This window comes from Ictalurus furcatus, chromosome 25 (assembly GCF_023375685.1).
Source record: "Ictalurus furcatus strain D&B chromosome 25, Billie_1.0, whole genome shotgun sequence".
Classification (NCBI taxonomy): domain Eukaryota; kingdom Metazoa; phylum Chordata; class Actinopteri; order Siluriformes; family Ictaluridae; genus Ictalurus; species Ictalurus furcatus.
The window spans coordinates 4,876,490-4,903,106 of record NC_071279.1 but is presented as its reverse complement, the minus strand read 5'-3'; the positions used below and the strand labels follow the sequence as shown (position 1 = coordinate 4,903,106).

The 26,617-nt window shown below is 39.6% G+C and overlaps 3 protein-coding genes across 5 annotated transcripts in view; 1 reads left to right on the top strand and 2 right to left on the bottom strand.

Moving 5' to 3' along the window:
- The window catches only part of extl3 (exostosin-like glycosyltransferase 3), a 32,289-nt gene extending 22,800 nt beyond the window's left edge, over positions 1-9,489 (bottom strand). The window contains exon 1 of the mRNA XM_053614008.1: positions 9,311-9,489. The gene's annotated coding sequence lies outside the window, so the exon portion shown is untranslated. The remainder of the gene's footprint in view (positions 1-9,310) is intronic.
- A 2,315-nt stretch (positions 9,490-11,804) lies between these two features.
- riox1 (ribosomal oxygenase 1) lies at positions 11,805-24,081 on the top strand. 3 transcript variants are annotated; one of them, XM_053614036.1, is made up of 16 exons: positions 11,806-12,038; positions 14,096-14,117; positions 14,286-14,426; positions 15,042-15,196; positions 15,997-16,096; positions 17,407-17,520; positions 17,767-17,873; positions 18,795-18,902; positions 19,002-19,036; positions 19,167-19,345; positions 19,443-19,547; positions 20,083-20,224; positions 20,726-20,846; positions 22,043-22,142; positions 23,121-23,207; positions 23,892-24,081. In XM_053614036.1, exons 3-16 carry the CDS (start codon positions 14,346-14,348, stop codon positions 23,958-23,960), a joined length of 1,503 nt encoding a protein of 500 aa, XP_053470011.1. In that variant the 5' UTR covers positions 11,806-12,038; positions 14,096-14,117; positions 14,286-14,345; the 3' UTR covers positions 23,961-24,081. The 3 variants fall into 3 exon arrangements, with proteins under 3 accessions (XP_053470010.1, XP_053470011.1, XP_053470012.1); XM_053614035.1 differs by lacking the exon at positions 14,096-14,117 and having other exon boundaries at positions 11,805-12,038; XM_053614037.1 differs by lacking the exon at positions 14,096-14,117 and having other exon boundaries at positions 11,956-12,086.
- A 401-nt stretch (positions 24,082-24,482) lies between these two features.
- Positions 24,483-26,420, bottom strand: LOC128601109 (NADH dehydrogenase [ubiquinone] 1 beta subcomplex subunit 1-like). Its single transcript, XM_053614038.1, has 3 exons — positions 26,257-26,420; positions 25,085-25,229; positions 24,483-24,657 (listed from the first exon to the last, which is right to left on the bottom strand). The coding sequence occupies exons 2-3, from the start codon at positions 25,222-25,224 to the stop codon at positions 24,621-24,623; spliced, it is 177 nt and encodes a 58-aa protein (XP_053470013.1). The 5' UTR covers positions 25,225-25,229; positions 26,257-26,420; the 3' UTR covers positions 24,483-24,620.
- Between the last annotated feature and the right edge of the window lie 197 nt (positions 26,421-26,617).

Here is a 26,617-nt window from a genome sequence, read left to right as displayed (position 1 = left end):
GGGACGTAAACCAGTAAAACTGCCTGTCTGGAAAGCTGCAATTCAGGAAAGCCAGACATATTGTTATTTGGTACTAGATGGAAGATCACTATTTAAGAAGTCTGGTTGTGTTTATATTTAAGGCCGGGGATATACTTGCTCTTAACTATGAAGCCAGCTGTCGTGAGCATCCTGCTCCGTGACTGTTCATATCCAAAAAAAGTTAACGCGTGCAGATGATAAAACACCAACATAAACAGAGGGGGCAGCGTGTGAAGCAACATGATGGTGCTTTCCATAAAAGAGACAGACGGTGCTTCTTGTCACCAACTTCTCTCATAAATACAGCTAGAGAAATATACTTGGTGCTGATTGGTATAATAACCTGATGTTTCTACCTATGCTAACTCAGCTGCCCCAGTTTCTATCATCTTCTAAAGATACACAGCAGAGGTCGACTGATGGGGGATTTTACCCACACTGATAACCGATATTAACTTTATTACAAAAATAAACAATACTGACTGTACCATGAAAATGTACGGTGCTGTTTTAAATGAAATAAACATATAAATATTAATAGATATATTAACTATTCGTTAGGGGGTGCTCCGATCAGGATTTTTGGGGCTGATCACCGATCCCCGATGGCTGGAAGCTGTATCGTCCGATACCAATCACAGGGTCTCTTTAAAGCCTTCTATTCGTCATGTAGCATTATTTATAGAGCTGCAACAACTAATCGATAAAATCGATAATAATCGATTATGAAAATCGTTGTCAATGAATCTCATTATGGATTAGTTGGTCTGCGCGCGGCATGGGGGAGATTTACTCATTACGTTACTTCTGTTCAGAAAACACGCTTTGGAGAGTAAACACTAAAGTTGTGTCCCAAATGAAGTACTGTACACTTACACTATGCATTATATACTCTACCGTCTAGTGTGTGGATTTTAGAAAGGTAATATCATCTCAAATAGAACACTAGCGGTTTTTTTACTAACCGGAAGTATAAGCCACAACGGCACGACATCATACGCACGCTAGCATTAGCAGACACCGAGTCAACGACAACAATTTTCTTCAGTTTACTTTGTCAGCGTTACCTTTTATTCCCAACATGACCTCAGTCTCCATCAGACCGAGGCAAAATCGTCAAGTGACTGAGGAAGAAAGTGTGTAACCTCCAAGTCCTCTAAGGTAGGGGGGCATTTTAAACACCGTGGAAATCAAACTGATGCACGAGCACAAAGTTATGTTTATATCCAAAATGCTCCACTGTGTGTAAGGGGCAGGGGAAACTGGTGCAAGCTGCTTAAAAGGTTTAGATTAATTTAAGTTTCTTGTCATTTATATGCTGTATTTGCGCGCTTGCAGTGTAAATTCTGTCGTTTATTATAACGGAAGTGATGCGTTAGTAACGAGGCCGCGTTGCTGATCACGCGTGGTGTAGACGCGCTGATACAGAGTGTAGCGCGAGTAAGATCTGTAATGTCTAATTAAAACACTATGATCAAAAGTAAACACAAGCAAAATAATATTCCTAAAGTCAGCGAGTAACAGAAGCTGCAAGGTGCAGTGAAAGGGAGTTTTTATTATTCATTTAGGACTGTAGTTTAATTCGGTGCTTTTTGTGCATCCATAAACATAATGCATAAACACTATAAAATAATACATATATATATACACACATATATGTATGTGTGTGTGTGTGTGTGTATATTATATATATATATATATATATATATATATATATATATATATATATATACACACATACATACACACACACACACACATTTATTTTTTTATAGTATTTATACATTATTTTTTATGGATGCACAAAAAGCACCGAATTAAACTACAGTCCTAAATTAATAATATATATTCTGGTGTGTGTGTATTGAGTAATTTTCTGTTTTGTACAAACAGTTGTGTAAAGTTTTAGTCTGAAGTTTATATTTATAACACTCAGTTTGTGGATTTTATTTTAAATAAACAAAATAAGGTACTGAAAGTTTGCCCCGCCCCATCCGATTAATCGAAAAAATTAATCGGCCAACTAATCGATTATGAAAATCGTTAGTTGCAGCCCTAATTATTTATTAACCTATATTTAAACAACAGCAATGTATATTAAGTATTCAAATGAAGAGATGAGAAAGTAACATGAATTGACAACCGTTTATCTATTTGCAAGAAACATGTGCAAAATATTAACTTCAACTATAGCAGCCTGTGCTTGGTTATCGGGAAATATTACATTCCTGGACATCATAGGCACCTAGTATACCTTTGTTCCCCTCCCTCCTCTGTAGCCAGCTAATAGATAAACCCCCAAACACACATACAATGACATTAAAGGCATCCAACAAGTATCTGAGAACTGACGATAAGTCAAAACAGATGCGCCCAGACGCACAACGTTGGACTTGTTTTTGTGTGTGTAGAAAACTAAAAACTCAGTTTCCCCTTTCAAAACAAATGATTTTTGGCAATGCACAACATCCATCCATCTTCTATACCGTTTATAATACAGGGTCACGGGGAACCTGGAGCCTATCCCAGGGAGCATGGGGCACAAGGCAGGGTCCACTACGGACACTCTGGACATGCCAATCAGCCTACCATGCATGTCTTTGGACTGGGGGAGGAAACCGGAGTACTCAGAGGAAACCCCCGCAGCACGGGGAGAACATGCAAACTCCGCACACACAGGGCAGCGGTGGGAATCGAACCCCCGACCCTGGAGGTGAGAGGTGAATGTGCTAACCACTGAGTCACCATGTGCCCGCAATGCAAAACATATGCACAAATAACCGCTTGGAGAGCTGTATTTGCTGAGGCTAGCTAGCCTCCTACAGCGCTAATCAGGGCTAGCTGGTTAGCCGAGAACTGCTACTCAATTTAAACCGTGTTTAAAAGCGGGCAAAGAATTTCCTGCACAAGAGATGATTAAAATCATAGCTGCTTACCCCCGGATGAGGTGTCCCGATCCGACCGAGGGTTAAAGGGTTACGTGCACTCCAATAGACAGCGGCTGGTGATCAAGGATCATATGAATTCCAGTATTTTATCTGATATTTCTTTACACTGTAAGGTTGCGGTCTTTGAAACTTCTCGGTTACCGACATCCGAGTGAGTGGCGCCGGAGTTGCTGAACTGTCCCACTCTCTCTTAGCGCGTAACTAAACTGTCTCATGAGTTTTGAGTAACCTGATCTGCTCTTGTAGGTCGGCCTTTATAGAGACCGCCGATCAAACTATTTAAAGCGATTATCGGCGGATAACGATCGCCGACCGATCAATCGGAGCAGCCTTACTATTCGTAAATATTAAAGTAAATAAAGGATATACATCCAAACTGAACCAAAACAGTAACATTCTAAATAACAAATTAAAATAGAAAACATCCAAAATTAATAAAAAAAAAACAACAAAAAAAAACCCACTTCAAATAACACAACAAAATTGGTCAGTGATTGTTTTATTTCTCCTGTATAATGACAGCAGACTCTTCTCAACTGCTCTTGCAATGGACATAACCGGGAAACACTAACGGTGTGTATTTTTTCCGATAACCGATCGTGCCGATTTATTGGCAAAACCCATTATTTTTTGGCCCTCCAACACACAGCATCATAACCTCCTCCGCGTCTTCCACCTTCACCATTTACCTTGCTCTGCACAATTAAAGGAAGCGGTCAGTCACAGTGTTCCTGTGCTGGAGAGGACTGATCTCGAGTGGTTTTTATTCCTCCGGCTGTACAAAACAAGGTACACAACTGTGTACGTGAACAGCGCTTCTTGTGTAGCTGTATGACCGCAGCCTTGAGGTGAGACGCTAAGTTTGGGTAAAATGCTGCTCCATGAAAACAACAACAACGTAAATAAACAAAAAGAGAAATCTGGAGAATGAGGAATCATGCAGTCTTAATAGCCACACTGAAAGTAACAGCTTTTACTTTAAAGCTCGCACACATGATGAGCAAGTTTCTCAAGAAGCTAGAAGGGAAGGGAGGGGAAAAAAAGGGGGGGGCAGGGGTCAGATGAAAAGAAAGAAAGAGGCTGAAGTAGTTGTGAATTCTGTCTTTTTTAGACGAAAAGGGGAATTTCTGTTGCTCAATAGTCTAATTCAAACTGGAGTTCTGGCCAAGAGGCAACACACACACACGCCATCGTTGCTTAGCGCCTGCCAAGACCACAAGGACCGTCATTTTTCTCGTACACCCTTATCCGTGCATACAGCTGCCTTCAGGAGACGTTTCTCATCGTCAGTGTTCTGCTTTGTATGGAGATGAAATGCTGCGTAACTCTTCACCTACCAAACGGCAGAAACACAATCTAACCGGCTCACGTTTAGGAAATGGTTTAAATGTATTGCATCTGACACGCAACTAAACATATGTCCCGTTTATCCTACAAGTGAAATATTGGAATATGTAACACAATACAACTACAATACACACAGACACACTGATACTGACATCCGCTCGATTCGGTCTTCATTTACTCAGAGCAAGGAATACCAGCATCCGACTCCACGCTATAAGACCTAGTGTATGCTGTAATGCTGACGAACAGACGGCGTGACATGACGGCGATCTGGACGTATTTCACCATTAACGACGGCAACCAAAGCAAAGCAGACTGCAAACTGTGCTGTGAGGAAATATCTAAAGGAGGAACTACAGCATCTTTCTACAATACAACTAACCTGATGAATCTTCTTAAACATAAGACTCAACGTTAGGCAGCAACCGGCGCTGCAGTGTATGCTGGCTGGGTGAGGAGGAAAACATGTCATTTACATATAGTTATTGACATAACAGCATGGTCTGGAGGGTGTTATTCCACACCACAGCGACTTGCCGACGAGAACGTTTCATTTATTAATGTACGGAACTTCGCAAGTTTTAATGGTTTATAGTTAGATTTAGTGTTGTGGAACGTTCGAGAGACGGGTTAGTAGGGCTGGGTATTGCGACCAATTTAGCGATTTGATTCGATTCTTATTTATATGGTTTCAATTTGATTCAATATCGAATATTTCATTTAAAATGTTAGTTTTGCAGACATGGAATCCATGTTTTAATATTAATGCTGGTGACTGAAACCCTCCTACTTAGCTATATTACTGAAATACACATTTGCTTTAACAATTACGCCCACACAATTATGTTTAATTACTTTTTACTTGTACTTTGAGTAACAAACACTGTAACAAGAAATCAAATATGTGCATACAGCGCACAGGAGGTAAGCACAAACTGCACATTACTGTAAAAAAATAAATAAAAACATTGTAAACGCGCAACAGTGAAATTCATTAACAACGTGAAACGTTTAAGAAATGAAACCGTTTTCAAAATTCAAAACACGAAAGATGGAGACGTGTTCAGGACGAGAGACGACTAACATGATATTCACTTCCTCTCGGGTAAAGTGTTAAGAACGGATTCGGGGATTTCCCGACACCATACCGTTTCGTTAAATTGAAGATCGATTACAATCAGAAAATCGATATTTTTTACCCAGCACTACAATTTAGTTCCTGTTCTCACTTCCGCTATAACTACCATAAACATTTCCTCACCAGCACAAACAAACAAAACCCCACAGCTCATCATTTTACTGAGAAGCCAGAAAGTGTAAACGGCTCCGTCCTGAACACTTTCCTGTGCTGATAAACTTCACACAGCACCGTGACTGTTACACAGCAAGAGACCGCTTCGGTAAATGTTAAATAAATGTCTCCTAACAAAAAAATGCCACAACAATTATGCTTTCTTTTACTTTTGTTAAACAACGTAATTTTAATATCTGTTCATTATTATATACAAGTCTCTGTGTGTGAGCCGTTACTATAGAAACAATAACGTCATCTTCTTCTTATTATTATTAAGCGCATTGATATAAAGCTGTGGTTCAGGTTACAGCCGGATCTACCTGCACTGTTATAGGAAAATAATACACACCTTCTGACCAATCAGATTCGAGCATTCAACTGCGCTGTGGTATAAAGACCAATAACGCACATATCACGATAACACAGTCCACCTATTATAGATAATAGGACTTACTAGGCTACAGTTATTTTTAAAATGCTACAGAATATTTAAAGTCAGTTCATTTACCATGTAGACGCCAGTGAGACACACTGAACCGACGCTGTATCTGAAAAACACATGACTCTTATGATTCGTGTTGCTCGAACAAATTCAAAAGCAGCCTGCTTCATCCTCTCAGCACTGAACACAACAGTCCGTGTGTAATCGCTGCACACTGGAACATGCGATTACTAATGTCAGGTGAGTCATGAGCTGAGATGGGGGGATGGGGGGACAACATAACAGGTTTCAGGGTTAAGAGAAAAGAAACTGACTATACATCTTAAATAAAAACAGGAACTAACTTGTTTCACCGATGCTCCACGACATTATGGCTGCATCTGAATATCCCTACTACCTTCCTCTACAGTAGGCAAAAAGCAATAATATGTCTGAATTGTCAGACCTACTGCTTCCGCCAAGATTCTGCAATATGGAAGCAATGCACATGGCACTATCCCATAACAACGGGACTGGCGCGGAAGAGCTGTCCGAATGCGCACCGCGTACGTCCAGATTGTATTCATGCGAGATTACTGAGACTGGACAGTTGAAGACCTGGTGAATCTTCAACTGTCCGGATTCCTGTCTTACACTGACATTAAAAGGAACCCGACGTGGCCTTCTGCTCTTGTAGTCCAACTGCCTGAAGGTCTGGTGTATCGTGCATTCGGAAATGCTTTTCTGTTCACCGCGATTGTAAAGACGAGTTGTTTGTGGTACCATAGCCTTCCAGTCAGCTTGAACCGGTTTGCCGTTCTGCTCTACTCTCTCACTGACAACGTCTACATGCACATCAATACTCCGACATTAATCAGAATCCAGTAATATTCTGATTAGTATTATCACGTAAACGCCGCAATCCGACTGCCCGATACAGATTAAACAGCACCTATTACGGTTTTGAAACGTGCCTAATTTTGTTTTAAAGCTCTCATACAATAGATTTACATGCATCCAAGATCAAAAAAAACTGCAGCATTCCCCCCCCCGGCCCCCGTGTCACAAACGACTCGTTCAATGATCCATTCTAAAGGATTCGTTCTAAACTCCTCCTTCCAGAGAGCATACTCTGCTCTGATTGGTCAGATGTCCCAGTCTGTTGTGATTGGTCTACCGCTGTAAGCGTGTTTCAAAAAGGAAACGCCCACTACCGTAACGAGTTATAGCTCCGTGTGTCAGCGAGTAGCCGATGAAGACCAGAGGCGGGGCTTTTTGTTACGAACCTACGTAGGTTACTACAGGAAGTAAAGTCTGGAATCACTAACGACTCGATTCAGCTGTTCAGAATCGATTCCTTCTTTTGGGAGACAACAACTCCATTTGTCGTGCGCTTTGATTTTTTAAACATTGCAGACTTTTTACATTCACAAACAGCTCTATAACACACTACATGAAAGGTAATATCTGGGAAAGCATACAAGGTGCACTTTAAGACTATACTCTGCCTGTTTTAATCGGAAATTCGTTGCATGTAAACACCTTGTTCGGAGAATCCACTGAAAGGAGTGGATTCTGTGCTCAGTCTGTAAAAAGGAGCGACGGCAGCATCTCGAATCCGGGGAAATAACAGCGGGAAAGGAAAAGCGCGTGTGTAGTAGGGATCGACAATATGGACTTAAAACTAATTATGCTTTTTTGTTTTTTGCACCATTCTGTGCAGGAGATCTTCAGGAGATGGAAACTCAGACAGTCCGACCGGCACAAACGTCCACGTCACGGTTCAAATCTCTGAAGTCACACTTTCCCCCATTCTGATGTTTGATGTGAACGTTAAGTGATGAACTTCAGCTGTATCTGCACAGGTTGATGCACAGTGCTGCTTACACACGATATACGTACACGCATGTGTGTGTGTGTGTGTGTGTGTGTGCGTATATAGAACTTTAAATCTTATAAATAATCCCAATTCTCGAGCAGTTTCATCATTACAGTCTTTCCCAGTCTTACTCAAGCTCCTTCCCCCTGGTTACTCGCACTACTCACGCAGCCGGATGACTCTAAGTGACACAAGTGATCAGATCATAATATACAGTTGTGCCCAAAAGTTTGCATACCCCTTGCAGAATCTGCTAAATTTTAATACTGTTAACAAAATAAGAGGATCATAAAAATCCCATGTTGTTGTTTATTTAGTTCTGCCCTGAATAATCTATTATTTCACATAACAGATGTTTACATATAGTCCACAAGACAAGATAATAGCTGAATTTATAAAAATTACCCCGTTCAAAAGTTCACACCATTGATTTTTAATCCTGTGTGTCGTTACCTGGATGATCAATGACTTTGTTTATGTTTTGTGCGAGTTGTTCATAAGTCCCTTGTTTGTCCTGAGCAGTTAAACTGCCCACTGTCCTTCAGAAAAATCCTCCAGGTCCTGCACATTCTTTACTCTTCCAGCATCTCCTACATATTTTACAGCAAGTCTCAATATGATGTTCAGATCCATCTTTTCACACTGAGGACGACGGAGGCACTCGTACACTAGTAAACTATCACAAAATGTGCAAACGTTCACCGATGCTCAAGAACGCAACACGATACATCAAGAGCCGGGGGGGATGTAAACTTTTGGGCACAACTGTAGCCGAAGAGCACTAAATACAGGTCTGAAGACCTGCGTTTATGACTTGTATACTGACACTCAGCAATGTCGGTGCTGATGTGAGACCTGTAGTAGTCATTTAAGTCCAGACAGATTTAAATATACATGTTGCAGGGGGTCATCGTGTCCAGAGTCCAGCACAGTCAGCAAATTACAGACAGGTTTTAGTAGGTGATGGAGCTGTACTGGACAAACTGGACAGGACATGATGATGATCTTACTGGAAGAGATAATACCAGTGATTGCACATGTGAAGTCAAACCATTAAAACGATTATACACATGTATACACTCACTCACACACTCTCTCTCTCCCACACACACACACACTCTCACTAACCCATATATTTAATGCATGAACAGTCACTATAATAGTAAACACTAACTACAGTCACTATTTACTGTTTATTACTTACTGAGGAATGTAGAATGAGAATTAAATACGCAGCCAAATACTAATATCTCTGCATACATGACTATATAAATATAAATAACATGCATATCATTTATAACAATGCAGAACTATCCCCATCAACGCAAGTACTGCAGTTAGCTTTATGCTAATCAGTTAGCTCGCGTAGCAGTGGGAGAAATGTGAGCTCGGTTTCTTACCCGGTCTGAAGCTCTGCATGCGGAAACACCTCATCACACCCAGGCAGGTCGGTGAAGAACAGCCGCTTGTGCTACTGATCCCGAAAAAGCCGTGCACACGCATCCGCTTGTTTTTCAGCCCGTTCAGTCTGCCTCGGAAAGCTTCCACGGCAAACGCCAAAATCAGCCCTGCGTTGTATTTTGCCCACCCGTACTCCGAAACGTCCCGCCCTTCCTGCGCTGGGATTGGTTAATCTCATCGAACATCTGCGATTTGATTGGTTAAATGGATTTATACCCTGAGAAGAGGTAGCCAGTCATACACGAGGATCTGGAATTTGTAGAAATACGGGTAGGCAACAAAAAGAACGCAGAGCTGCTGCATTGTTAAATCAGCTATGCAAACACTAGGTCCGTGATGAATTCTGGGTAAATATATGAGGTTGTTGTTGTTGTTTTTAAGCGCTAAAATGGCGCCATCTAGCGGTTACTAATCTCAACGTCGAAATGTAGTGTAATGAATTAGAGTTAGTTATTAGGAAATAAAAGAACGACACATTTCGATGTTTTTGCCTTCGTAAACTACAGATGTGCACTATATTTTATACGTATATAGTTTTATTTTATTTATATATAAATACAAAATTTTGTACAATCTCTGCCAAGCCGCATTTAAAGCTGTTATACATGAACTCTCTGTTAACCTCCGGTACACGAGGTGGCAGTAAAGTAACGATGTTCGTGCACAACTCTAAACGTAGAAGAAATGTCCTGGCCAGTGTTGCCAGGTCTCAAAAAGACACTCTTTTCTATTATTTATGTATCCCCCTGCACTGCTTGTGCTATTTATTATGTAAAGAATATATCACAACGGGATGTGCTGTTAGAGGGAAATAATCCATGGCAGGGTGGTGTGATGCTGTGTGTTATGATTCGTTTCCAGTAATGTCCAGTGTGTTTTATTCTGCTTTAATTTGCCAACAATTACCATTTTTAATTCGGTACTAAACAACACGTCCTGCTTTTGTAGTGCTTTGTTATTTAATGTTATGGAACTTCTGTCTACAGGACAAGTTTCTGTTAACACTTATGTTACAGCAGTTGTCAAACATTATTTCCCTCAGGTATTAAGTTATTAAGACAAAAACTCAGCTTATGTTACTGAGAAACTGGAAAGTGCCAAGTTCTCAGTCCTGAAATCTCCCGTGCTGGAAAACTTTCTGACACTGGAGACTCCTTCCATTAATGTTAAATAAATGTCTGCAGAAGACTTCATCATATAAAGGAGTACATGATATTTGTTTTTATTTATTTAATTTTCTATACCGCTTATCCTACAGGGTCACGGGGAACCTGGAGCCTATCCCAGGGAGCATGGGACACAAGGCGGGGTACACCCTGGACAGGGTGCCAATCCATCACAGGGCACAGTTACATACACACTCACACACCCATTCATACACTATGGACACTTTGGACATGCCATACAACCTACCATGCATGTCTTTGGACTGGGGGAGGAAACCAGAGTACCCAGAGGAAACCCCAACAGCACGGGAAGAACATGCAAACTCCGCACACACAGGGCCGCAGCCGAAATCAAACCCCAACCCTGGAGATGTGAGGCGAACGTGCTAACCACTAAGGCACATTGTGGAATTTTATTTACTTACTTATTTATCTGTCTTTTTTTTATTATTAGCCTTAGCTCATGTGGTGCATCAATCATTTAAGCTGTTATAGCAACAATAATATTAGAACAAGTGCATCAATATAAACCTGTGATTTCTCCTTCAGTCAGAATTGCTGTCAGAGCTGCTGTTATAGAAAATTAATCAGCACCTTATGAACAATCAGATTTGAGATTGTCGAAATAAAAACACAAAAAGAAATCCTAAATGTAGCCTAAAGAAGGCAGTTTCATATAAACCATGTGAGGAATGAGTGCAAACAACATCACATCCTGTGACATGTTGGTGTTGGTTTAGTTTGGGGTTTTTTAAGCTATTGCAAACCTTTCACTCTATGGTTTTCATTGTGATGGACACAAAAATGTTTTAAAATGCACGTTTAACGTTTTATTCAAGATTAATGAAATATATAGCTGCAGCATTTTCTATGTTCTGTTTTCCTCCCCTTTAGTATTTTCTTCTTCATTAAAGACCTTTACATGATTACCATGTTTTATTATTTTTATAAACAGCATTAATGCATATGGGCACACGGTGGCTTAGAGGTTAGCATGTTCACCTCACACCTCCAGGTTCGATTCCCTCTGCGGCCCTGTGTGTGTGGAGTTTGCATGTTCTCTCTCGTGGTGTGGGGGTTTCCTCCGGGTACTCCGGTTTCCTCCCCCAGTCCAAAGACATGTGTTGTAGGCTGATTGGCATGTCCGTAGTGTATAAAAGAGTGTGTGAATGTGTGTGTGATTGCGCCCTGTGATGGATTGGCATCCTGTCCATGCTCCTAGGGATAGGTTCCAGGTTCCCCGTGACCCTGTAGTATAAGCGGTACAGAAAATGGATGGATGGATTATTGCATATTTAGGGAGTTGCTTTTATTCGTGCTGATGGGTGAAAGTATGCTTCGTGCTGTAAAAATGTTGAAGGATCCACTAGGAAGATGTAGAGAGAGGGATTTCTGGGATCTGGCAACCTTGTCTCGTGTCGGCGCTTGAGGCAGCATGAAGAGGATCATGTCTGCGTTTGCTTTTTATCAGTCAGAAAAAGAAAAGACAGCGCGTGTACAGGTAGATATGGGTTTAAACTGGAGTATAGCGTGTGGAACATTAGCATAGGTGGGTTCATGTGGTTTTCAGTAACTAATGCTAGCAGTTTGGAGCAGATGTGGATAAATGATACACACTGCCAAATAAAGCAAAATAGCATTAACTACAATTAATAAAAATAAGGTTAGTACTTGTACGTTACTTTAGAAACTTATGGTTAAAATAGTTTATTTTATTCTTGCTCCTATTAAATTGTTCCTTATGTATTCTCCAGATTAAGACAGTACTGTGTGAGTACGCATGCTTTTATTGGACTTTGACTGGGCGATAATTGAACAGTTTATCACGGTTTGCGATATTGTCGTGATACCAAATATGATCTCATATAATGATGTGTTTCTAATAACACAGTTTACCACAATGCTGCATCACGCATCCCTGCTTGAAAAAACCAACCAACCCAATAGAAACCATCACAGAAATCTGAATAATTTCCACTACAAATACCATTGCAACCCATCAGATAACCATTAAAACCATTACCGTTATTGGTCCTTAATGGTATCCACTAGACATAACATGCCACCAATAGAAGGCAACAAACTACCAGTAGAGACCCACAGGGACCATTACAGTTTCCATTAAAACCAATACAATTCCCATTATAACCATTACAAATTCTGTGATAGTTTTTATTGTTTTTTTTTGTTTTGTTTTTTTTTCAGCTGGGATGATAAGTCATATAGTCACACATGATATTGGATCATACATTTATTTATTCCAATCACTACACAATATTGTATCATAAAAGAGTATCAGGTGAGTGTTTATACTAACTGTAGCTTTTACATTTGTTTACCTTCTAATGGATACCTAGGGCCTGTACCAGGAAGCTAGTTGAAAAACTCAGGGTTACGGGTTTAGCTTCGAATTGACAAAACCAAAGCAAACCAGTCAGGCTTTATTGGTATCATGACGCTGGTTATCAACATACTCTGTCAACTCAGGCTTTGATCCTTAAGCTATGATTAGTCCATGAGGGCGTGCACATAAACGTGTGATGTCGGCACCGAACAGCCAATAGCGTTGAACATGGGGAAGTGCGGGTGTGCACACTTCCGTTTGAAAAGCAAGAAATTAATTTGCGGAAATATGAGGAGGAATTTAAACCTACACTAACCGCAAAAAGCAACAGCGTTGTCGCTGCTAAAGCTCGGGAACGTTGCTGATTGTGTAAATGCGTACGTTTACTTTTCTAGACTCACGATGAGAATAAACAGATTGAAAACTTAAAACCCCAAAATCTTTCATGTCATTTCTTTTAATATAAATGTAAAATGTTTTAATTAGATGTTTCTCTGCGAAGTGCTCTTCTTCTTACAGTCTGCGCTGGGGAGTTGAACTGGTTGCGTCACTTCTGTCACTTTGCTCACAGCTGATTGGTCCAAGTTGGGTTTGAGTTCTCGTACCCAGAACATAACCCGCTCCGGAGAAGGCCAGCCATGAAGCATAAGTTGCTATGGCGATGAACACCGGTAAAAGTCGAGCCACTTTCATGGTACCTAAAACCCAGGGTTGGCACAAACTAAACTGCCGCTTACCTGGCTAGCCACCTAACCCAGCTTCATGGTACAGACCCCTAATGAAGACATTATATAGACAAAATGATAGCATACATCACTACAGCTTTCAGAGTTTCATAAAGTTTTGTGATGGACAGAAATATTTTCTCACCTGCAAGCAGAAAATGACTAAATGCCCTTTAGTGTCAGCCGTCAACAATTCTTTATTTAACGCGAGACGTGTCCTCTGCCTGTCAAGCCTGAGACGTCTATATGAAAGGGACTAAAAATATCAGACGGTGAAGAGTTTATTTAAAAACAGGAGGTGATTCAGGCCTTCTTATGGGAAGAAGGAGAAAAACACCAAAATCAGGACATGAATAAAGGAATTGTGTAAATAAAGGAATTGTGCATAACTCGGCTCCACATGATTCCTCTCTGAATGTTACTATTTCTAGTTTAAAACAAATTCCTTTGTGATTTTTTTACTCTGCTGTTACTGTCTTTACTCTACAGTGTATCAGTTGACCGGCACTGTGTAAGTTAAAAAACAAAAACAAAAACATCAGTGCATAAAATATGTGTAGCTGATTTTTTTCCAGTTTGCACAATACATATTGAGATGCAAATGTGAGTGAAATACATTAAACCTGATAGTAAGTCAATTTCAATGTTATTTTGTTTCCTTTTTTTTTTTTATCACCAGGCCTCAGTTTCTCCAGCAAAGAAAAAGAAGAAGAGGAAGCAGACCGGATTAAATCCGAGCATGAGTGCCAAGAAAAAGTTGAAAAGGATCCCAGAGGAGAGAAAGACAAAGGAGGAGGAGAACCACGACGAGCCTGGCGATGTAAGTTTGTGACCTTGTACGACTGAGTTTTCAGTGCTTTATCTCATGGTTTAACCTCTGAAACTCCCAGGACCTTTCACGGGGGTCCAGACTTAAAATATCTCATAAATGTATATCTTTCTTGTTAGTTTAAATATACATGGTGTCCCAAAAGTCTCTATACGTACGGGACTGTGTACGCCAGAACCACGTGGTTGTGCCTTCGTCAGCGGGTGTTCGTGGACGTAAACTTCTCGTTGGTCTGCAACACTTCCAGTCTTTCTGAATTGGTTAATAAATTTGGCAGTGTCGTGTGTGTGTGTGTGTGTGTGTGATGTGCTTGCCATGTTTCCTGTTGAAGTCCATCGTAACCTCGCGACAGGTTCCCGATCCAGAGAATGATTTGAGTATGTTCTACTCAAAAAGGTGTTCTTAAAAACCATCTGAAAAAAATATACTATAAACTAAGTATGAAAACTTTTGCTAAGAAGAGATTTTGCTTAAAAGTGTTAATTTCCCCTATGTATGGAGACCCCTGTAGAAACTGAACATTTATAATATTTAGTGAGTGATTCGCTTTAAGATAAATACCAGAGTGGTTAGCTGGAACGTTTAAGGAGCGTAATGACTTTGCAGGAGGAGCAGCGAGCATCGAACGGGACCGATGGAGTGAACAGTGACACACTTCACACACTTCTCACTGAGCTGGGTAAAGTGGACAACAGCAGGGAGCGAGCGAACATCCTGTTTCAGTGGCTCATTCATCCTGTTTCAGCCAAAACCTTCTTCAGGTACAGCTTTCGTTCACACACACAACCCTTTTCATTTCTCGGCCAGAAATCCTGCTGATCTGAAACCGAGAACCAGTGATGTCTCTGTCTTGTCGCAAACTCAATTCATGTACACAACCACCATTAAAATAAGACCTGAACAGCGCACAGACATTTATTAAAAATAATATCAAAATAATATTCACAATATTATTAACTTTGTTTTAGAAGCTACACACCTAAAACATGGATCTGTTTGTCTTGCACATAATCGTCATCTGCGTGCTGTACGTATGTATTATATATACACACACAGTGAGGTCCATAAGTATTTGGACAGTGACACAATTTGCATAATTTCGCCTCTGTACACCGCCACAGTGGATTTGAAATGAAGCACTCAAGACGTGATTGCAGTGTAGACGTTCAGCTTTAATTCTAGAGGTTTAACAAAAATATTGCTTTAACCGCTTAGGAATTACAGTCCTGCCATCCAATTATTCAAAATAATCCTAATATTTATGATTGTTGGTTTGTCCAGTTACTTTTGAGTCTGTGAAAATGGAGGGGGGAAAAAAGGCTAAACTTTCAAATCCATTGTGGTGGAATACAGAGGCAAAATTATGCAAATTTCTACATATACATACACAGTTTCTTTAAGCACACGAGTTAATAAATTCTCACATCTGATGATGTAAAAGCTTAGAAAAGTTCAGTGGAAGTGAGCTGACGACAAAAGCTTCATATCAAACTGATATTATAAACTGATAATATAAACTGATATTAAGTATAATTCTGTCTTTTTCATTTTTTTCCTCTAGGGATAATTGGGAGAAGAAGCCCCTCTTGATCAGACGCCAGAATCCACACTACTATGAGGGCCTTTTCTCAACAGCAGAGTTTGACCGCATTTTGAGAAATGTAATTTATCCTGTGTAATGATAAACCTATTGATTATGACGATCACTGTATTTTCCTGACTGTACATGAAGTAGAATCTCTGAAATACTTACATGAATTTCAGAGATTCATGGTATTTGGTACGTCTCCCTTTTTGCTTTAATGACAGCATGCACTCGAGCTGGTATGACCTCCACAAGTTTGTGCAAAACCTTATGATCCATTTTAGATCAAATCGTCTGAACACGCACTTCGGTAGAGATTAGACATGAGGAAAGTCAGACCTTTTGTACAAAGCAGTTAACATGATCAATATTTGATCAGCAATTTGCTTACATTTAAATATAAGGAAGAATTTTGAAGATTAATCAAGAATTATATTCAAGATGTTGAACATTTACGTTCTTTGTTTTAAATATGTCAAAATTCTAAAACCTTCTGTTTTAAATTGGGGGTTGGGGGATAATGATAATGACACACATGCGCAGTGAAATTCTTTTATTCGCATACCCCAGCATGTTAGGAAGCTGGGGTCAGAGCACAGGGTCAGCCATGATACAGCGCCCCCTGGAGCAGAGAGGGTTAAGGGCCTTGCTCAGGGGCCCAACAGTGGCAACTTGGCAGTGCTGGGGCTTGAACCCCCCGACCTTCCGATCAGTAACCCAGTGCTTTAACCGCCAAGCCACCACTGCCCTATCTGGGGGATCCCAGATTTTCAGTGTGGTCTCAGACGTTTTGTGTCCCACTGTATATTAATGCACTTATTCTAATATCTAGAGTAACAGCTTGTAGGGCAGATGCTGCACATGATTTAACCATAACAGAGGACTTTAATACTGAGGACAGACGACTTTGGGCTTTCTTGTTTCTATGTGGCATGCCTTGTTTTGTTTTTGTCTTATTATTTTCAAGAGGAAAAAAAGCAGAGGCTGATGAGGGAATAGCTTGTTAGCTGTTCTAACAAGTAAAAATAAGTGATAATAGGAAACAATTTCCTGGTTTCACAGATGTTCCACAACAGTAAGTGTAGTGTGCCATGGATTAAAAAAAAAACAAGCACAGCTTGTCATTTTTCTTTTTCGTAAATAAAAAATTGCAGTCAAATTACTGTGATAGTGAGAGGAATAAAACACTTTCAGACGTGAGATTATTGGAAAAATAGTGAGCGTTACACCAGCCTGTTTGTTGATGATAATTTTTATAACCGCACGACTTGTCATGTTTTATTAATCAGACGTTAGATTGTTCCTGTGCAGATGACAGTATCTGAAACGGTGTTAGAACAGCAGTTATCTGTTGAGAGTATTAATCCTCTGCGTGCTCTCTTCCAGGATGATGTCCAGTACGGAGTGAATCTGGATGTGACGAGCTACACGGACGGCAAGAGAGAGACACACAATCCTCCAGGAAGAGCTCTGCCCTACTCGGTGTGGGATTTCTATGAGGTATGAAATGGTTTGTACGCAACCGCTTGACATTTAGCAGAGCAGTGCAAGGTTTAACATGCTTCACCTTAACCTCATTCTCATTTGTTAGTCGCTTTGGATAAAAGCGTCTGCTAAGTGAATAAATGTAAATGTAACCGTTTAATTACAAACGAGCGTCACCGTTCTGCACGTCACTGTTCTGAGTAGCTCCGATGCCTCATTTTCTGTCGTTACCACAGCAGCGCTTCTTGTGTTTGCCCTCAGAACGGTTGCTCGCTGCGGATGCTGAACCCTCAGGCCTTCTCCTCTACCGTGTGGAACGTTCTGTCCATCCTGCAGGAAAAGTTCGGCAGCATGGCAGGAGCCAACGTGTAAGAGGAACCGCTGATTAAAGCAAACTCTTAAGCAGGGGCCAAGAATCTGTGTACACTATGAAGAACTACGTCGGTTTCATAATACAACAGCCGGGCTTTATTATCGAGGAATCCATTATGTTGAGGTCACAAGTTTACGTACGGCTTGCAGATCCCGCTAAATATTTTGTATTTAATATTTTTTTAAAAATAAAATGAAATTAGAGGGATCACATGATATTTTGTCTTCTGGGAAACATATAAATATCTTGCGTAGCTTTCGAATGGGGGGCGGGAATCTTTAAACAAAATAATAACAGTTTACACTGATCATCCTGTTCAAAAGTTTACCCCCCTGGCTCTTACCATATCTTGTCGCCTTCTTGGGCATCAGTGAACGTTTACACCTTTTGTAATAGTCGTGTATGAGTTCCTCGGTGTGAAAGGATCTCAACATCATATAGACACTGTTGGAAAGGGGTCAAATTTGCAGAAGATGTGCTGGACCTGGAGGATCTGAAGAACAGTGGGCAGTTTATCTGCTCAGGACAAACAAGGGACTCATGAACAACTCTCACAAAACATAACCACAGTTGTAGATCATCCAGGTAACACCACACAGGATTAAGAATCAAGGGTGTGTAAACTTTTGAACTAGGTTATATGTGTAAATTCAGTTATTATTGTGTCTTGTAGACTATATGTAAACATCTGTTATGTGAAATAGCTTATTCAGGGCAGAACTAAATAAAAAAAAACACAATGTTAAATTTTTATGATCGCTTTGAAATGATTAACATTTTGCAGATTCTGCAAGGGGTATGTAAACTTATGACTTCAACTGAAAAATAAAACTGCTTGCTCGTGCACTCTGATGTTTTCATCTGACTCTTCTGAGAGATGACTCTTAGTATCAGTGTTTTGTGTGTGTGTGTGAAGGTACTTAACACCAGCAGGAACACAGGGATTCGCACCACATTATGACGACATTGAGGCGTTTGTAGTGCAGCTGGAAGGGAAGAAGCACTGGAGAGTGTATAACCCACGGTGAGTCACCCGTTACCTCGCAATTAAACATATTGATCATGATGATTCATTTTTTTTTTTAGCATTGTAGACTAACGTCATCGTTCTACATCTCCCTAGGTCTGAAGATGACGTGTTATCACTCGTGTCGAGCCGTAAGTCACTTTCAGTTCACCGCATACCAAAATTTGATATCGGTACCGATGCAGAGGTTTTACCTATTTGTTTTCGGATTCACCCTGATCTTAAAGACGGCATCGTTCTTTATCGTTCCTCATCCTTCAGCTAATTTCAGTCAGTCCGAGATCGGAAACGTGGAGCTGGACGTGGTGCTGGAGCAGGGTGATTTGCTGTATTTTCCTCGTGGGTTTATTCACCAGGGCAACTGCCTCCCAGACGCCCACTCCCTGCACATCACCATCTCCTCGTACCAGAGGAACAGCTGGGGTGATCTGCTGCTGAAGGTACCTTCTGTCACGTTTATCCCAGAAATTTATTCATTCATTTATTTATTTTAGAACTTTAGTGTGCAAGTTTTTAGCTTCTCCAATCAATCCTCAGGTGATGCCAGCTGCTTTGGAAATGGCGATGGAGGAGGATGTGGAGTTTAGAAAGGGACTTCCTCTTGATTACCTCACCTACATGGGAGTGCAGAACTCTGACAAGGTGTCGTGTTCATTTCACTCTACGTTTACTCGAGCACGCACTGACTTCATTTCCTGCATATGGAATTAAAGCCAAGTTAAAATGGCGTCACGTATTCGCTGGGTTTAAGAGCAGACTCGTGAACAGTTACAACTTTGTTACAGCTCCAAGTTCATGACTGTTTTGTGTGTGTGTGTGTGTGTGTGAGAGACTTCTCATTGGTTTAAAATCTTGTTTAGTAGTTGATGCTGAGTGTAATTATGATGCACTTTAGCTGTACGGAGTAATTTTGTTGATATTCCTGGTGGTTCTGTCTTTTTCTTTTTTCTTTCTCCACTTGACAGGTGAGTGTCTTCTGTTCACACGATGAATTAACCCATTCAGTCCATTTTAAAGCACCGTATACGTAAACCTCTTATTTCTATTTTATACAAATTAGTTAGGACATGGTGAAGCAAGGGCATGATTTAGCTTTATTAACTGCAACAATCTTTAGCCTTCATGGTGTGTGTGTGTGTTTGTGTGTGTGTGTGTGTGTGTGTATGTGTGTGAATAGGAAGAGCCACGCAGAGACAGATTTTTGTCCCACATGGAGGGTTTAATGAAGAAGTTAGTGTCCTATGCTCCGGTGGACGCTGCTGTGGATCAGAAAGCACGCGAGTTTCTGCACGACTGTCTGCCACCTGTGCTAACTCCAGGTAACTGCTATGACCTCCTCCTCTCGTGCTGGCTAAAACCTAGTTAATGTGGGCTAGAGGAAGACTTAACCTAGCTGGGTAGCCAAACACATCTGTGTGTTTAGAGAGTAGATGGTTATTTTGAAATGCTTGCCAAGACAATTTTTTAAAATTATTTATTATTATTATTATTTTTTTAATTTCGCTAAATTTTTCCCATATATTCAGATTTATTTGGAAAGAAAAAGCTTTTATGTGACAAATGATATCCCAAAAGAATTTTTCTATTAGCATTACAGATAGCTAGCCAGGCTTAATTTGGGGGTGAAAGTTAATGGGCCTCCCTTTAAAACAAAAAGTTGTATACGAACAAATTTATTCATAAATTGGGTCTCATCTGTAAAATAAACATTTAAAAATGATTACAGGTTAACTTCAGCTAAATCAAACCTGATAAAATGTGAGAGTACAGCATGTAATGTGATTATTAACAGCTGTTTGTGTATGTGTGTGTGTGTCTAGCGGAGAAAGCGAGCAGTGTGTACGGCACTCCTGTGCGATTCGAGGGTGGAGAGGTTGTAGATTTGAACACGCACATGAAGTCTTCGACCAAAATAAGACTCCTCCGCGCAGGAATCGCCAGGTACGTGCTCTTTTTTCCGTGCCAGGATTTCAGCAATTAGTGATTAGTGCAGGAGAATTTCATCCCAGGTGTAAAAGCAGTGAGTCTAGAAAAGGTATGATGTGATAGAGTAAAGGAAAGGAAAAAAATACTATTGTACTTTTACTTGTCGCTGGTGTGGTAGCCTGAAGGAATTATTCCTACTGTTATATTTCACATGGACACGTTGGATATACATTACCGGTCAAAAGTTTGTGGACACTCGACTGAAATGTTTCTCATGATGTTAAAAAGCTGGTATGTGATTAAATGTTTGAAATCGGTGCCGATGTATTCATTTCTTTCATTAGAAAACTAATGTTTTGTTTTGTTTTGTTTTTTTTACAAAAAATGTATATTTTTATACGGATGAATACTGCTTAAAAAGCATATCAGCATCTTGAGATTCCTCAAGAAATCGGGTGAGAAAATGCCAAGAATACATTTCTGGAAATTCTAGGCAAAAAGAGTGTCTGCTTTGAAGATGCTGAAATATTAAATTATTTTGATTTATTTTGGATTTTTTATCACAACATAATTCCCATAGTTCCCTTTGTGTTACTTCAGAGTTTTGATGACTTTATTATTATTCTAAAATGTGGAGAAAATAAAAAATAATGAGTGTGTAAACTTTTGGCCGGTAGTGTATGTAGTGTACCTTTTAAAATGATTGAAGATACATAATTGGACTGTAATTTGCACTAAAGATGCTAAAGATGCACTATATGCAGTTTTCAAGATAAAAGATGCACACCGAAGGTACCTAAGTGTACCCTTGAGAACACCACCCCATCGACAAGGTATAGTTTAGTACCTCTCTTTTTTTTTTTTTTGAGAATGTAGAAACACAGGTTTTTTTATAGTCATTTTTCATACATTTGGTTACACACACACACACACATATATATATATATATATATATATATATATATACACATACATATATATATATATATATATATATATATATATATATATATATATATATATATATATGTATATATATATATGTGTCTGTGTGTGTGTGTAATATATATATACATACATACATACATACATACATACATATACAAAATATGGATGTAAGTGTACTGTTGGTCTTCTGTAATTTGAGGCCTTTCGTTGCTCCATGATGGATTTGGATTAAAAATCTCTTCTCTATGTGCTACTGTACACAGACTGTGCAGCGACGGTGAGGCGGTTCATCTCTATTACACCACCGAGAACTCCAGAGTTTATCACAAAGCAGAGCTCAAGTGCATGGAGATGAACGCAGAGGTACGAGCTGCGAAGTGTGTGTAAGAGCATATGGATGCAGTGTGCTGTAGTGATGAGTAACGTATCATAAACAGTTTGTAGTGTCCTATTTCTCAGGAAGCTTTTCTGTGAAAACTACTCACTTAATCGGTACGTTTACGATATCCGTTGTCTGCGTTCTCTCATTTAGCAGCGGAAAGGAACCGTCATGTATGAGCTACAGCACAGAGTACATTATTACTTTACTGCGATAACAAGAACAGGAAAATGAGTACACAAAGTGTTTAAAGTGACATTATTTCAGATTTTGTTTATATACCATTAGATTGCTATGGACTTTCTCGTTCTCTTTGGTTGGCAGCAGCCAATCAGAGCAAGCCTGGGGATAGTGATAACTGATTGGTTAAACACAGTGAGCAATAAAAGTACAGAGGAAGCAGAGATTACTGTACTTTCAGTGATCTAGCCTGCTTCTGTTTAATTCATTTACATACTTTTTTAAAATTTATTATTTAATAGTGTCTTTTATACACTCACCTGGACAAATCGCCCTTTAAAAAAAAAAAACCTACTTAAATGATACAAGGTGTCTGAAAAGTCAGAAACCAATGAGAGTAAAAGTACATGGGCTTAATTTTGTCTTTATTATTTACAACATACGCTCTACATATTCACCCTTACACGCTCTGCGTTTTCTCTGCCGCAGTATCATGTTTTTTTGCGAGTTTTGCTCATCTCCCAGTGGTTCCTGAGATTGGGTAAAAATTTTCATCAGTGAACTGTTGTTTATCTCAAACTTCACCCTATAGCAATCAGTTTCATCTCCTACAGCTTCAGAAACAGCAGCGCAGCTAACAAATGCCCAACTTTAATACCTTTAATCAAAGGAATATACAGCATTTAGGAGTTGCATTCGTTTTTGGACCTTTTTAAAGCTGTATTGTGTATTTTCATTGCTGGCGTGTTGCTTTTTGTTCAGTTTGAGCTTGTCCCCCGTAGCACACAGACGCGGTGGAGTTCCTGATCCACTCATACCCGAAGTTTGTCACGGTGTCAAGTTTACCCTGTGACTCCGCAGAAGACAAGGTAACACGTAGCCTCGTTTGTCCCCACCTGCTCATTTCATGTGTTGTGTGTCTGGATTGTATCTTGAAAAGGTTTTAATCGAGTGCATTTACACGTGCTTAAATGCATCTCCAGACTGACAGTCAACTGCTGTATTACGTCTTAATATGTAGATCAGCTAAAAACATTTCAAACACCCACTTCCACCTTTAGAGATGGCATGATATCATCATTTTAGCCGACACCGCTACCTGTCTGATATTGGTAGTTTTTTTGTTTTTACAATTGGACTCTTTCATATAAATATCACCTTGTAAACCACACTGTAAATATAATGAATATAATAAAGTATAAATATAACAAAATTAGTCCTAAAAAAGAAAAAAAAAAAAAGTCAAATCTCTTTACGTAGATATTTCCAGATTCAAATCAGTTCCATTTTTGCCACGTGTTACAGGATCTAATATCTGATGTTTTCTCCAAGCCGCTGTTTATTGTACTGAATCTGTGCCATCTCTATCCAGTGTTCTTCTTTTGTTTTGTATATCATATGTATATCATATTGTGATGTTTTGGGGGTTTTTTTTGCCACTCTTAATCTCACTAATGTTTTTCAAATCAGTTTTAAATATATGATTCATATAATCCATGTGTAAACAAAGTCAGTGTTGTTAATGTTCTTAGCGTGTGACTGTCGTTCTGCAGGTGTCCTTGGCAGAGATGCTGTTTGCAAAAGGACTGATCCACACATCCGAACCTTTGACCACAAAGTGAATTTCATCTGTTCACCATAATTGTCCAGAACAAGTCTGTTTTTCCACTTTTCTTGGTTTTGGGAAAAATTGTGATCAGGATTAAAGGGATTGATATCTAGCAGTAAACAATTTGAACTTCAGCAGGCTTTTGTGACTCATTATTAAAATGCATGTTCACCTGTGATGTAGAATTATATATCAGAATATTCTCGTCTAAGATTGTGATTCAGATGTACAAATATTTATATCTGTAAAGGAAAAAGTGTTTGCTGTGACATTTGAACCAATAATGATTTGCAAGTGTCTCACTACTTGGACAAGCTAGGCATCAGTCTTTTGCAAAAACATGAATGATGTAACATACGTGAATGCACTTCAGACTGTAGCGGTTATACAGCTATGTGGTTGACTATTGTATGAAACAACTTGGAATGAGCATGGTTACATTTTAAACGTGCAAGGTATTATTCCAGTGCTTTTCCGCAGTAAGGTTCACATATTGAACTAAAAACACAAATGATGTCTGGCAAAGGGCAAGAGAAAGTAGTACAAAAACAGTGGGTTTTTTTTGTATCAGTATATTTTACATGACCAATGTTATTGAAAACACATTTACAGTTTTGATGACGACAAAGATGAAATTAAGAGAGCAGGAAGTTCAATAAATACGAGGAGGATTTCACTTCCAGGTGTATTCCTCACCAGGCTTCAGTTCCCTGCAACAAAAGAGCATCTTGTGGTTTTAATCAACATTTCATCAGGGGTGTCCAATCTTATCCGGAAAGGGCCGGATCAAGCAGGAGCCACACCTGATTCCACCTGCTTCATCAGTTGAGCGTGGCTTCTGCTTGGTTAGAATGAAAACCTGAACCCACACCAGCCCTTTCCGGATAAGATTGGACACCCCTGTTTATAAATCAACCTTTATAACACCTTGCACTAGTAATCCAATCACAGTTAAAAGTATAAGTATGTTGGAGTTGTCTCACACTGAAATGCAATCTCTGTCTAATTTCATCCCTAAGACACAACGTTCACTCTGGCTAACTAATCATCTCCAGAAAATTAGACTGTACAATTTCGATACTAGACATCTTGGCCATTTCTGTGGGTGCAGTTCAACACTGCCTGTATGAAACACACCTGCTGTACAAGGCGCTCTTATTCCTGAATGCTGTCAGTTTCTGATCGTTCCACCTGTCCAGGTAGACGCCTATGACAAAGCCCAGTGGGACCAGGACGTTCACCCAGTGCTCACGCACCATCGCTGCGAAGTTCACCATGATGCCTGGAACAACAGATGCACTCAGTGACCACGTTATATATCAGATCTCACGCCACTGAAATTTGTAAAAGGTCCAGTTAAAAATGATTTGCGTAGGAAGGTCCGGATAAGCAAATAACATGAAATAACAAAAAACTAATGGTTAGTTCACGGCTACAAATAAGCACTATGGCATGGGGTAAAAAAAACCCAGCTGTAGTTCAAGCAACTCTATACGTGCATTATATAGCTACATATATACATATACGTATACATGTACACACATGTATAACTGTTTGAGTAATAGACTGTTTCTCAAGCCAGCAATGAGAAATGGTGTTAAAAAAAAACCCTGATACACCGAGACAGAACTACATATTACTGACAGATTCCCAACCCCTAACCAAAATAAATAAATATAAATCAGGTCAGCAGTGGTCAGTTTCCCCTGATGGACAGGGTAGCAGTGACTGTATAAGGGTGAAGTGAATGTGGAGTACACACACAGGGGGTTAACTGACAGCTTTTCCCATGCATGCATGCATGCATGCCACCCCTGTTTTACAGTCTATAACTATTAACTCTAGTACATTAGTTCTTTCCACTGCATAATTCTTTACATTTATCAGCTCGTTGACAAGCTCTTGCTGATATGATGGGGTGTGTGTGTGAGAGAGAGAGAATTAGGGAAAGCTGTACAGTGTGCTGGGGGTATAACCCGGGAGTCACGGTCAGTTAGCTTAGCTACTCCACTGTCTACATAGAGTAATAATAGCGAGCAAAGAGATTCAACTTTAACCTAAAGGGGAAAACAACAGAAGATGGAGAAAATATTACGAATACAATGAAAAAGCCAGGAGTAACACAAACACACACAGGTCCGAAAAGCTCGCTAGTTAGCAAACAGCGTAGCTAATTCAGCTAAAATCCTGGATTTTCAAGTAGAAATTATCTACTTTGCTCGTTAATTCAATAAACAATGAAAACATTTTTAACAAAAGTGTCAAATTGATTTATTTATGCATTGCTATAATAGTTTATTTTAACTTACCGTTGTTTAGCTTCGGTTACTGGTATCAGGCTGCTCAAGCGGAGGTCACAGGACCATACCAACTGTGTAATTGCCCTTTTAAACTATATTTATTTATTAATACTTAGCTTTAACAAATGGTATTTGTAACGAGCCTTACCAAATGACACAAAATAGATTATAGAAACTATTGTAGTTTAGAATAAATTTAAACGCTGTGAGGTGCTTTAAAATAGTACATATTTTAAAGCATCCCTAAGGATTATAATGGTACATACCAGTGACGGCGGACAGTAGCGGCAAACACACAAAGGCAGAATCCCAAACGGCTAGCGACTTCCTATACATGTACACTTCATAGTGCGTAGAGAAAAAGAAACCT